The sequence below is a fragment of the Penicillium paradoxum genome, assembly GCF_028828445.1.
Source record: "Penicillium paradoxum strain IBT 22861 chromosome Unknown utg000002l_segment0_segment0, whole genome shotgun sequence".
NCBI classification, from domain to species: Eukaryota; Fungi; Ascomycota; class Eurotiomycetes; order Eurotiales; family Aspergillaceae; genus Penicillium; species Penicillium paradoxum.
Window position 1 is genome coordinate 2375458 of NW_026643180.1, and position 14206 is coordinate 2389663.

Genomic DNA, 14206 nt, shown 5'->3' on the forward strand with positions numbered 1-14206 from the left:
GTCCGGACTAAGAGTATGTGAGCGACTGCCTCCCGTCCATATTGAAAAAACCTGTATGAGAGAGAGAGAAAGGTCTGCTGCAATAGATTATTACCATGACCTTTTGCATGAAAGCCCAATATTTAATAAGTGGCTGACTGGGTTTGTGTACTCTGAGATATCATGCATTCTTGTATCCATGCCTCTCTAACAAAGCTAATATAAAACCTAGGAGTCTGAGGGAACCTCATCTTCCAGCTGGTACTAGGGATGTCAAGGTACCAATGCAAGAAAGAGTCTCACTCATGTTTCGCTTTAAGAAGAAACGCTAGCTTCGCCAGCTCGTTCCAACTTACATTTAAAGCTTAAGAAGAATAGACAAATGTTCTCATAACGGTATTCCAAGAGCTTGTGCCAGATTTATCTACATGGAAACAGATAAGTCTTAAAAGGAAATCAAGAAAAGTAAATTGAACATCATGTCATCAGGTTACAATAGATAGAAGCGAAGAGTCAACCGGTTCGTACATCAGTCTTGAAGGATGCTTCGAGAAAAGGCGAGAAGATTATAGAAAGGCAACGCCAAAGCTTCAACAACAGAAGAAATGTGCTAGATAGTCAAGCCATGCGCGACCGATCATCTAGGCAGCGTTGGTGAAATCGGACGGCAATAGTAGCATGCCGTTGAGAATTCGTCCAACATGGGTCCTGGCAATATTCCGAGAGTCCTTCCGGATCTGTGACATGAGAATTTTCAGAAACTTTACCGGGCTTTGGTCGAATGGTGATTCTGGACGTCGATGTTTGTCTAAAATCCAGCCATCGGCATCGACAGGAACGGTGCCATACGTTGCAACGGATGCCATCCCAAGGAAGTCACAGAGTCGCTGATACTCGGAATACGAGCCAAGATAAAGCTGTCCTGCAAAAAGGTTGAGCTGGATGCGAAGTCCATCGGGAATCTCGATGATGCCCAAATCCCCAGGAACATTGTACAGTGTGAGCCTGTCGAGAGAATCGAAAGCAAAGTTCTGCCGGGGTGCATACTGGTGAAGTGTGACGCAGGTTGATTGGCGTATGGCGGGAAGGAGGTGCTCAGCCTCGAAAGGGCTGATGATTATCATTTGTATCACTCTTCTCACATTGTCGGAAGATGGAGAGGTTGAGCTTGTCAGAATCCATCTGATGGGTCGTTGGAATGCATCTAGAGAGCCATTCTCTCCTTCCAGCCTATGAGGATCACTGACGGTGGTGGCAAAGTCAGTAGTTACCAGAAGCCCCGTTGATAAGAAGTCTAAATCCATGGCTGAAGACACGGATGTTCTGGCGAGTGAGGAAAAAGCAGGTTTGTAAGCATCGGAGGGCTGCGTAAGGTGCCCTGTGGCCACAAAAGATTGCAAATCGGCGTGGAGGTGATGTTCACTGGGGCTCATTACTACGAGGCTTTGGACATGGCGCTCAAGTTCAATTTCTGGTGCAAGTTCACGCTCTTGTTCTTCAAAAAGTGCGTAACGAGCAAAGTTGAGAGACTCAAACTCACGGCAGCGATCAGAAATCAAGTCCAAATTTCGGTTTCCGTTACCTGGGGCATTTAACGCAAGATTCTCTGCATAGCCAGGCTGATACCGATGTTGGAGACTTTGACATTCGGGTTCGAGAAAGCTCCCAACTTGGTTTTTGAGCGACTCAAAGGAATCGTTGAGGTAGACCTTGTGCCATGCCTCTTGTTGCCTCTCATAACGCCTGCCTTGAACTGCCCACAGAGGCATGTTATGGCGAGTTTCAGACCATGTTTCAGACACTGCCCAGCAAAGGACCTCTGAGACGGTGATTTCAGAGTTCATTTGTTTCCCACTGAGTGTCAAGATTTTGCACTGGATCTCTCTTGGAATACAGAACACCACGGACTGCCCCTTGCCCAACCTCCTCATCCTCATGCATGCTATTCACATCGTCAGCTCTGAAGCAATAATATACAGCAGCCTCTAAATAACTCACCTTGAACAAGCTTATCTTTTGTTACGTTGGGTCCTAGTGTGACTGCTGCGCGATAGTCAGGGGGAAGCCTTAAGTCAATCCCGCGCGTGTGTGCTTCATCGAGAAAAACGTAGCACGCTTCCATTTGGCGGGCAAAAGGTGAGCTTTGCAATGACTCAACTGCCCCTTTCTGATCTAGGACACAAATATCATCGTTGTTATTGACAAAAACGATAGCTTGAATTGGTCCATCCCTAGGCAAAGATTCCAACCAGTATCTTGCGACTTCTAGATTGGTCAGCTCTAAGATTTGTGCGCCAACGTCAATGATCACTTGGATTGGAGGATCCAAGCACAACATCAAATCAAACAGGACCAGTGAGTTGGACTTTCCAGGTCCTACTCCATCCGGCTCCACAGCCACGGTGTTCTCTGGCTGAAGCAAGTAATCCAGAACCAAAGCATTGGTATGGCTTTGCTCCAGTCGATCCAATTGCCTGACACTCAGAGGTAGTGTTTTTCGTGAATCGTTTGTGCCGCTAAATCCAACAGTGGGTTCATTTTTGATCTCACCAATGTCCCAACCAGACGCAGACAGTTTGTGAGGGAACCCTCTCAGCTCTTTGGGAAACACAATATGGGACAGAAAATAGTCAATCACGGTTTTTGAGAATCGAAGGGCAGGGAATATATGTGCTGCACAATGGTGTCGGTCGTCGAGATTGATCCCTACCAGTTGGCAGTATGCGAGAGGAAGCCCTGGAACGTCCTTGACCCATTCTTGGTACTCTGTGTCGGCGTGGTCGGAGTTCACGAGATGGTTGAATGTTAGGAAAAGATCCTCGTCGGCAAGTCCAGCATAATAATAGTTCAGAGACGTCAGAATGATGATTACGTCCGGATGACTGAACTCAGACTTGAGGGAAGGATTATCCTTGGCTCTGAATGGCACAGCAAGCTTTGTAGGGGGTGATCGATTTGGATCAGAACCGTAGTTAACACGCCAACGTTTCTGGCCAAAACAGAAACCCAACACTCCTCCAGCCAACAGACCACGCAATAATAGAAGTGCATTCATGGTATCCTCTGTCCAGAAATTGTGTTCAACAGGGTTCTCCACGGCATCAATATCCTCTGGAGTCAAATCTTGCAGTGTCACGTACTTGAGTACGGCTTGCCGGATCGTCTCAGGCTGTCTGAACATTGGTAGCGAGACGATTCCTTTTGCACATATATGAGCTGCAACTCGTTCTATCAGCACTATTTCGGCATCGCGATGGAGCAAGCGTATTCTAGAGACTCTAGCTAATCCCTGGGACTCCAGCTCAATCGAGTGAGGGTAATCTTGTATCACACCAGGTGCGTGACTTTGCAGAATCGCCAAAACTTCATGGACTATTGCCCACCTTTGTGGACTGAACTCGACCGGGGCTTGAGCTCCCATCGTGTAGATTTGCTCAAACTTCACACTGAAATTCTCGTCACTTTCGTCGACAATATCGCGTGAATATTCATGGAAGAATCTGAGACACTGCAAGAGAGATCGACCGGCGTCGAGTTTCCCGCCAATGAAGTTCTCAATGCACATCAGCTTCAAAGAAAGTATGTATTCAGGCTGAGTGAGTAGAACTCCGCCGTGCGACATACATTCCTGGCACATCCTTAGAATCTCATCAGCCTCCATGCTGCCAAGCTTATGAGAGCGCGACACTGGCATGTGGTACACGCGGCGGCCCAGTAAGCCACCCAACTTGGAGACCAGCATTTGTGACATTTGGCGGGATTGCGGTTTCGCCACAAGCACACGAACGAGACGAGAGGCATTCGCAAGATCTGCTGCAACGATGGGGACAATCACGGACGACTTGCCCTCGCCCATGTTTAACTGCGTCACGACATTCTCTCCAGGCTCAAGGTTTCTCATGTAGCTGGCGGTCTCCTCTTGAATGCTTCGTATCATGATATCGTTCTCTATCTCTAGCAAAATTGATTCTGGGTGATCGATCGGCTTCCAGTTTGCATGACCTGGCGTTTGGAGTTCGCTCAATAACTGCTCGGGGTTGCCGATGAGCTTGAAGAGGCGCTTAGCCCGTTGTAGATCTGTGATTGAACGGGCGTATGAACATAGCGAGCTTTTCCATCCCTCTGACAGATGGAACCACCGAGAACGCGACAGTTGCTCAAGGAAAAACATTGGCGAAGGCCTTGGCAACAGATTTACGTCGGCCAATGTCCTGAGAATATTGACACTGATGGAATCATTCGCTTGAGAATAGATAGTCGATCCATTTGATGAAGATATCCGAGAGACAATCGCGGTGTAAACTCTCTCGTGGTATAGCTGGCATTGCTGGAGATAATTGATGATCCTTTGTTCTAGCTCGCTAGCGTTGGTAACAAATCGTACTTCCTTATCCCAAAGTTGTAGAGAGGTGGCACTGTTATGCAGGTGTGCAACGTACTCTCTCTCATACTGAGATGTAGCTTGCAAGTCTAGAGACTGTATGAAAGCCGAGAGACGGGGATACTGTCTCTTTCGCACCCGGGATTCTGCGAAAGAGCTTTCCAACTCTGGCCTTGCCAAATCTAAAATGGGGAACTCACAAAACAAGTCATTAGGCCCGACAAAAGTGCGTGTCTGCTTTTTTGATTGTGCTGGGATTCCAGGGTTATAGGAGGGCATTATGATAGTACAGGCTGTTTCGCAGCTGATTCGTGCCATGAAATTGATAAGATAGGCTCGGAGCTCTGCATTGTCATGCCAGGTTGCAAACAGTTTCCGTATACACACCGTCACTTTTGATATGTTGAAATAGTCGGTGCATTTTGGAACGTCGTGTAGGTTGGGAGATGCGGGTGACCGGGTTGGCCACTGGGACTCCAGATCCCGTATCATCCTTTCCGTAACGATTTCCCGATTCATCTTCAGTGACTGTCTTTTTCGGGCTTTGAGTTGGGAAGCTGTCTCGTTACTTCTGGCTGTGAATTTAGATTCTGGCGTGTTGCCACTGTATGCTGTTTTGATTTGTGTTCTGAGGGCATTCCGATCCAACCCACAATCTTCCCGCGGGGAGAAGGATTCTCGGACAGGCGGTGATACATCAGCAATTTCATGAGCTAGGAAAAGAAAAGCTAGTATTTCAAGAAGAATCAACTCGGTATCATCTGAGAATGCCATACTTGAAAGCCAGGCCATGAACTGGAATTTGTTCAATGAGGACCTTCGCGAGCGAATGAACTCATGAAGGCCACACCAATGACTGAGAATAAATTCAACTGGATTCTGGATCCATTCCGAGTCATACCTCATCACCGAAACGTCGATGTTGACACTGGTTCCATGCACAGTATCAATTTTCGAGAAAGCCCTCCAAAGGTCTTGGACTGTGTCCTGTACCACAATCTCTCGAATGCGAGGGTGTTCATCGTACAGCATTTTACATATTGAATAGACTCGATTTGCACCAGAAGAGTTTCGCGCAGCATCCAAGGCTTTGTATGGACGATCCAAATCGGATGTGTGGTTCTCTGCTCCGAATCCTGAGAGATGAAATGCAGAAACACGGATTCGATCACGCATCAAGAGCAGCTTGTCAACAAATGGTAGGGGCGGATAAGTCGCATCCGCGTCCGGGTAAAAGATATTCATACGGCGATCTTGATCGAAGATCTCTTCCACCTCTTTGTGAAAGTCGTTGTGCTGACACAGGCTGGCGAGGTTGTTTTTCCACGAGACCTTTTGCATAATTCGCTCATCTGAAGGGTAGTATCGTCTTTCGGGGGTGAGTGCTGCAATTTTTGCGAGCATCTTCCGGTCCCCCTGAGTGAGACGGTCGAAAGATCTGACGGACGCCGAGCGCAGGATCGAAAGACCTTGCTCTGTTCCAGTTCTAGCCGTCAAGAGATCTGGAAGGCAGAAAGAGGTCAAGGGGTGTAGATAGGCAAGCAACAGTTTGCTTCCAATGTTGCCGTTATCGACTAGTCTTCCCAGATGGTCGTCAATCCAGTAGGCATGAAGTTTGCTTCCTGGTCCACGTGTAATTTGAACATTGATATGCTCTCCATTCCTATCCCAGCTTATATCGCCATCTGGAATCAACAACAATCGCTCTTTTGTGTGGGGATTTATGAGCACCATCTTGCTTTGCAGGCCAGTCAAGGTATCCAATGTCTGGTTAGGATCGATGACCATTCCTGGATACTGCTGACACCATAGAGAAGAGCAGTTTGGGTGCACGTTGAACCCCAGTCGCAGACATGGAAGTTCAATGTGCAAGTCACCAATTGAACTTTGTAGACTGCAATGTATTGCCGCTTTCCTTTCAATGGGCGCAAATATTGCAGAAACGGACTGCGCGGTTGGTGTTCTCATCCCAAGCAAGTTCCTTCCTTGTTGAAACATACACCACATGCCTGAGGATTTGTCTCTTTGTAACCTCCAATCATTTTGGGAAGCCTGCCAGGCAGCGTCCTTTTGCCGGAACTCCACACAATCTTTTTCGATGTTGTACCAGTGGACGAAGTCGTCAATGAAACTCTGAGGCAATAGACCTACTAGAAGTTTTGACGGAACAAGGTCCCAGGTCCCATTCTCATTGATTGCCTTGACAGAAAGCCGAGAAGCACCTGTACCAGGGATATCCTCCATCTTCAGATAAACAGTATGTCCCATATGTGGTCTTTGACAAGCGAAGTGCATTTTTGGATCATCGCTGGGCATCACATCTAAGTGAGAATTTCCAAACAAAGTTCTGTAGGAGCTGTTGCCATCATATTCTGCTGGCAGCCGAGAGAGTGGAAAACCATTCACAAGGAGCTCACCCGTCAACAAATTGAAATGCACAAGACTCCCTGTTTCAGGACCATGCTGAGACGGCCGTCTAGATACGAGCCAGCAATCATCCCAACCCAGTATTTTAGACCAACCCGATGCGGGCCGATATGCTGTCCAGGCTTTTTGGATGGCCATGTCTAGACCTTCGTCTCTTTGAAGGCTGACTTTATCTGCCAGCACATTATGACAGCGATAGGCCAGATTTTGCCATCGATGATACAGACTGCATAAAGCAGGATCAGATTCAAAGGTACAGGTGTCCTTCCAGTCATGAATCAGTATACAGCACTGAATAAAGATCGACACATCTGATGAGTTGGCAAATATTGGACCTAGATCTTCTGCGCCGAATGTCTCCGTACACACCAGTGAGATGTGAACACATTTTGCGATCAAATCAGACTTGCTCATGTCATTGTCCGACTCAATGGCCCTGTCCTTAATCGAATCAATCCAGTGACAAGCGATCTTACGTAGATATCGAAGCAGGCCATAGCATATAGTATGAACAGTCGAGGAAGGGGAGAGGGACAGGATCCTGAGAACTAGTGAGATTAAGCTGCTGAGACCGTGGATTGACTCCCAGTTTTCCTTCAGCCTTTGTGAGCCTTTTTTGACTTGCACAAGTATCGTTCTTGCAAACCTTTCATCTCCGAGGATTGAATGGGCTTTTCGCAAATGTGTGCCCTTTTTTGCCGGGCCAGTTTGGTGGATGACTTGCCGCAAGAATATTCCGGTCTCAATTTTCTTGAGATCCATTGACGGCGAAGAGAGCTCCAAGAGAACATTTTGCCACTGTATCTCTACTCCGAGGGGCATTGATGCGAGGGATTTATACTCGCTAAGAGCCATATGCTCCGGGGCAACTGACTGCGTTGCAATGACTGTGTTTGGAGAGGGCCCATTGGGCTCTCCCGACGGACGGAACAGGAATTGGTCTAACCAGGAGCTCTTGGGAGGCAACTTATATGTGCACATCTTGGGGATATCGAATGAGTGATTCAAATCGTCGGTGAAGCATTCCAAATGATTGTCAAAATACTGGAATTGCAAACCGTTCCCGAGGAAAACATCTTCCTCTGTTGCAGTCGAAATCGGTTTTTCCCGACGGTGCGTACCAATATGAGGCTTGATTTGAGAGAGCAGAACAATGCGTTGGCTTTCAATATTGGGAGAAAAATAAGCTCGAAGCCCTTTGTATGCTCTGAGAGGATATGTGGCTCTTGGGTGTACCTTGGCGGTATACCCGGCCCCTAGAACGTCAACCAGGAAATAGATGGTGGCATCCCTCCAAGAAGCAAACGATTGAGGCACATTGAGCTCAAAAACAGTGGACTTTGCTTGTAGTTCATTGAAGGGCAAAGGCCATTCATGAACCTCGATATTCATCTCGTTTGCCCGGCGTTCGTAATCGCACCGGGAGCAGGTGTCGCTATGGCACGATTCTGGACTGCCATATATGCTGACTTCGTTGTAACTGCATTCAATCTCATTGGCCTTATCTTGATACTGATGCCAAAGTTGTCGCTTGTCCCGAAACTCTACAATCTTTTTCTCTTTATCCTCAGACGCCTTTTGGTGGATGCGTGCGTACAAACTCTGATGCCCGTGGGACTGGTCAAAGTATCGGACCGAGAAGCAAGCTGCAGTACCAAAGTCTCGGAAAATACAAGATCCACAGTGTATGCTATTCTGCTGGCGTATGCGTAGATATTCTTCGGCGCGAGCCAATCTCATCATCTGAAACTCGACAGGCAACAGGAGAGATTGGAACATATCAGCAGGGACACATGCGTCGTAGTCACTTAAAAAATCATGCGCAACAAGGGCCGACCTGTCGCATGCAATCCAAAGCTCCAACAAAGTTAGTAGCATTACTGATACTGCTTCAGGATTGTTGCCACTGGACTCGGAAACAGTGTGGTGATACACAGTCATTAACACACGAAGCCGACTGCAGGTACGCCCATCGTCCAGGTTGCGATCGAGCCATGCGTTGAGATTCAATGCCACCCAATTCTCAAACGCAGCGATATTGTGGATTTGGTATTCACCACAATCCAAAGGCAGATCAGACGGGAGCTCCTGCGTATGGTAGTTGATGAGTTTCGACCGTGGCTGGTACGTTGTGCAAACAGCTGGCTGCTCGTAGACACGACGTTTGTTGGTCTCCAGGTAGCTGTCTAGCGCAGGCAACGGAAAACAGGTATCTGCATGGAAGGACGATCCGACCAACATATCTGTTGTCACAAAAGAGTCACTCTGGCGATTGATCAATTCCCATCGCCCTTGGATAGTGCCATTTGCTCGGCGCAGAGCTTCTTGTACAGCTCCGAACCATTCAGGCTCGTCCTGGATATCCATTTTGAGCAAACGCCGACCAACCTTTGCCATCATCAGCTGCAAATCCTCGCTGGACATGGAGGGACAAGGCAGGCTCAAGACATGAGCCATGAAGAACACCATAAATCCCTTGTACAATTTGTCGGGGCCCAGTTGGAAGGAAAACCTGGAAAAGGTCAACTGAAGGGCAACACGAACTAAAAGCCACAGGGCAGACCGCCGCCATGGTGATCTGCAATCTTGCCAAATGACCTCCTCCCTGGTGTTCTTTGCTATCTGGACCGACTGTACTTCTTGGGAGCGAGGGCGGAGAAGGGCCATCAGGAACTCGGTGACCATCTTTGGGTGAACGGTGTCTCGGTCCTCATCATGATACTGGCCAGCCTTCTTCACCTTCAACAGCGTGTTTGTCACGGGCTGGTGGCTCATTTTGGAGAGCATGCGTGCTAACTCGGTTTGGAAGTCTGGGTCATCGAATGTTCCGATTTCCAACGCAAGGGTGGGACCAGGGAACTGTCGCTGAAGGCGACCCGCCGTAGCCATGATAGCTTCGTTACGTGCAGATAGCTCGAAGGACTCTATCTCGACTACATGGCCACGGTGGGTCATCAGGATCCCGGCGTTCTGGGCTCGAACATAGATCGGAAGATTGTCACCTGCAAACATTATTAACAACGGCAATATGAGGTCGACATACACAAAGGGTATCCTCACCATGACCTTTCAAGTCTTTCAGAGCGTTGATCAGCTCGCTCTCACTAATATCCCCACTGAGACCATGGTTAGACTTCAAACGACTGATCATGTCGATGGCCATGGTCACAGTCATAGCATCTTCTTTGGACACGAGAGCGCCAAACTTGCGCAATGCCTCGAGGATCTCATTTAGCATTAGACCTTCAAGGGTCGCGCTATAATCATCCTTCTGGGGCAGCCTCGGAGGAAGGAAGACGTGCGAGAGGAGATAGCGCTTCAGTTCTTCCGACATCGTGAACACAGTGGACAGAGAAAGACTCTGCAAATTTGAGAAATACCACAGAAACACGATGGAGAATTTCTATGGATGAGACAGTGAATTCTCAACCAAGGAAATACAGGAGGGAATAAGCTGTAAAACCGTTGGGATGAGAAGAATAGGAAGATGAAGATGAAGATGAAAACAGAGATGGATGAAAAAGGAAGAAAGAGAAGGAGAAGGGAGATAGAAAGATGGAGAGACAGCAGGACGGAGAGCAGCTCTGGAGAAGGAGAGCCGGGGGTCTCCAGATTCCGTTCCTGCCTAAATGGGAAAGAAGTAGGGCTGTCTCTATGGGCACGCACCTGCCTGATACGCAGCATTGAGCAGACAATTTTAATTTAGTACGATCTTCTTGTTCTTTTGCTCTAGGCCAATAGAGATATGTGGAATTAAGATTGGTAGTCACCTGCACTGCTTTCAAGCTGGCAGAAAGCTAGAATATCTGAGTTACTATGACACGGACCTTAATGAGTGCCTACTATGTATGTAGGTGTTCAAGATACCTAGCTCCAACCTTGGAAGGCACCTGGGCAGGCAGGTCAAACGAAGATTTTCAGAAAGACGGTCGCGTTTATGGCCGTGTGATTCCGTTCTTGACGTCTTTTTAGTCGTCCTTTTGGTAGTCTTTGGTACAGATATATATTCTAAGGTTCTTCCATTCTTAGGATTTATATGGCATGGATAGCTTTGATTCCGGGAATATCTTTGATGTAGGACTACGATTTACAAAACAGTAATGGGCAGTGGCAAGAGGGTTCCAAAATCGGACTTATCTAGGCAGCACATTCGATCACAATTGAAACCGACATCTGAGCGCAATACACTTTCGCACCCAAATCCTCAGCTTCAAGTCTTAACCTTGGAAACATGCTTACTTCACCTGACCATTACCACTAGCATCACCCGCAAGCACACCACCAGGCAAAAGAATACCAGTCCGATCAATGAACCCCCGAGCTCGAATATAAGGGTCGAGTCTCCAGTAGTTGAGACGGAACTCATCGATAACAGCATTCCGTCGTGACTTGAGCTCCTCCACCTTCGAGGCCTCTTTCCCTCCGTCTGAGACCGAGCTGGCAGACACCCAGGCCGCAGTGGCAGCGAGGATTCGGATACCAATCAGCATACGGTCGTACATGAGCGAATCGCGTGTGTCGGTGTCCTCCATGGTCGCGTTCTCGTCTTTCACAGGCTCGACATAGTCATAGCTCCAGTTTTCGTCGCCCGAGAACTCCTTGGGAATCTTGTTGCGAGGAATAAACTCGTCTAGGTCGGCGACCGATCGGGTGAAATGCACTTTGGAAGCAACGACAGGGTCCATCAAGCCGTGGATGAGTTTCCAAATTCCTGATTGACGCAAAATTGCCTAATGAGTATGCTCTACAAGCCGGACGCTGGGGGATCTCAAGGTAAAACTTACCGGAGAAAATCCAGGGTGCGTTGTGGATCAATAATAGACCCAGACACTCGGGGTAGTTTGCTTCAAAGCATCTGATGATGAACTTGACTGGTGGGAAATCCTGTGACAGAACAATCAGAGCCGGCCCCGTCACTTCAAACTGGGTGTGCCAGGGGAGGGCCTACCATGTTGGACAATCCAAACCCTGTCATATCGAATACAATTGTCTGTGAAAATGTCAATAGATGCAAATACACCTCAGTGGATTGCTTGGACATACCCCGGTTGCAACTGGAGGTACCACGATGAGTCTTGTTGACTCAATAACATGAATGATGAACCGCTCAAGAGCCTCCTCGCTCTGATCACCTGGCTTGTGAATCTTGACTCTAATATAGATAACAGGTCGACCATCCCTGTCAACGCCATGGAGGAAGCTTTTACCAGCCTTGAGCTGGTTGATAAAATCGGCACCTGCCTTCTTCTCCTTCGGGGAAGCCTTCATACTGCGGGATTGCTCCAAAGCATATCTTTCTCCCCAGGGTACAATCTCGTTATCGACATCTGCTTCCCTGCGCCAAAGAATATTCGCAGTCAACATTTCAAATGCCTTACCGACATTCCACTTCCGGGCCCGTAGGAATCGGAGTAACAGACTATCCGGACTTTCCTGCTTGTTCATCTTCAAAATCGTAATGCACATTTCCTGAGGTGTCATATCAGACAGAATATGCTCCATGGACTTCAATTCCCCCTCGTGGACGCCTAGCCTTTGCAGGAGCGAGAAAAGCGAACCAAAGTGCTCTGCAGTAATCTTTCGATTGGCCATTTCTGAGATGATGGTTTCTTGGGCGTTTTTGCTCATAAGCGAGTCCACCTTGCCGAGAGATTTCTGTTCTATGTTGTCGACATGGGCTTTCATGGTAGATTCGCCATTGATCCCGCCATTTAGATTCACAGGTGCGGCCCCATCTGAAGTCTGCACATTTCTGTCTATGCCCTTCAATGCATTTATAATGGCATCAACTGTCGGCTCATTGATTTTGTCCAGTGCCTCAAACAGCTTGCTTGGATGATCTTCTGGGATCGGGACTTCACAGACTGCCGACAGAACACTCGCAACAGATGTGAGGATGATGGTCCAAAGTTCACGCAGCTTTGCTTCCTGTTCGGGGGTAAGGTGGTCGAGATGACCGGAAATCAAGTCGGGAGTTGGAGACATGGCGTGAACCGTGGGCAAAATTCAAACTCAAGCTGGGAATTGGGATTTTAAATCAGATTTCAGCTGCTTACCTGCTGGTGATAATCTCTTGTTCGATGCTACGATACCGGCGGCACCATATGACTAGCGGGGCTGTGCCGTGGTCAGGCCCCGGGCACACGAACGAATCCCAGCGAATGCCTCGGTGTATACCGCAATCGTCCATCGTGGAGACATCTGGATCCCAGGCTCCTTACTATCATTTTGAGGGGTGGTAGAATAGCCCCGATGAACGGACCTGAGTGGACCTTGCAGGAGGGTGAGGAGTGATGGAAGTGACGATCCCCCGCATTGCGGGGATGATCGTCGCTCGCAAGGGATCAATTTTGGTTCCTTTGCCGTCTTTCACCCTCGGACTTCTAAAACATAGAGCCGCGAGGCTGAAGATGAAATGATCTTGCATTATACTGAAGACTACGGGCGTCGGGATTTCGTCAACGATATATTCTCAGAGTTATGATAGGGTTCCAGTCATTCAAGTCCGCGGTGCACGATACAAACAAAACTGTGATAAAGAATAAAAAATCAAACAAGGAGCTTCGCCTTCATACCCCTTTCCAATCCAGACAACTTCACATGCGTGCGGCGATCCGCTTCGCAAGCAGCATGGGAGCTGTGGAGTAGAGCGATCTTGGCAGATGCCATTCAGGTACGCCATACCAAAGCCGAGAGACCATGCCCTAGAATCTTGGAAATCACATGCTTCTAGGGATCATCCAGGGAACTAGGCATCTTTCCATTTTGGGCATGCAGGGCGAACGAACCTGAGGCGCTTGGGCCTGAGCACTCCCGAGGAGGTCGGCGCTGGTCTGACACGATCTGAGCTCAGGCCCTCTACAGAGGGGTATGTGTTCTTAACTTGACAATTCCCTGAATGTTGCAAGAGGTTAATATCCCAAGATAGTAGCATTGACTCCCAAATGGAAAAGGAGAGCATATAACCAGGGAATACCACGGAGACAAGGAACACATCAAGGACCCGGCTTTTCTAGAGACCAAGTTGGTGAATTGAAAGTACAGCAGAGGCTATTGCTCGCTACAACTGATGTCTCCACGAGATATTCATCAAAAGGAATGTATCCCGAAGGCACCAAGTCAATGTCTGCTATCATTGCGTAATCCCCCGTAATTCCCCGCTTCCAACCTTCGATATACGAATTTAGTCATGATACCGGGCGATTGGGGACACTAGGAATGAAACAACAAACAGGAATGGAGAGTAGAGCAAAAGAGGATATCGCAAAAGCGCCAGAAGCACCATCTTGACACTCGCTTTAGGCAACGCTGCTTCGTTCAAGAATTGAAGTTCGAGGTAGCGATGGTGCCATGCAATGATGTTTGATTGAGTAAATATTGATTTTTATTCTAGGTATCATCTCCCGAACGGACGGAGCC

At 48.1% G+C, this 14206-nt stretch overlaps 1 protein-coding gene across 1 annotated transcript; it reads right to left on the reverse strand.

Annotated features, from left to right (window-relative positions):
• Nucleotides 1-620: 620 nt before the first annotated feature.
• Nucleotides 621-12772, reverse strand: N7457_000886 (uncharacterized protein; the record flags this gene model as incomplete). The annotated part of the gene is made up of 7 exons (XM_057171932.1): nt 621-1921; nt 1978-9789; nt 9848-10111; nt 11043-11498; nt 11572-11671; nt 11736-11777; nt 11831-12772. 7 exons carry the CDS (start codon nt 12770-12772, stop codon nt 621-623), a joined length of 10917 nt encoding a protein of 3638 aa, XP_057035835.1.
• Between the last annotated feature and the right edge of the window lie 1434 nt (nt 12773-14206).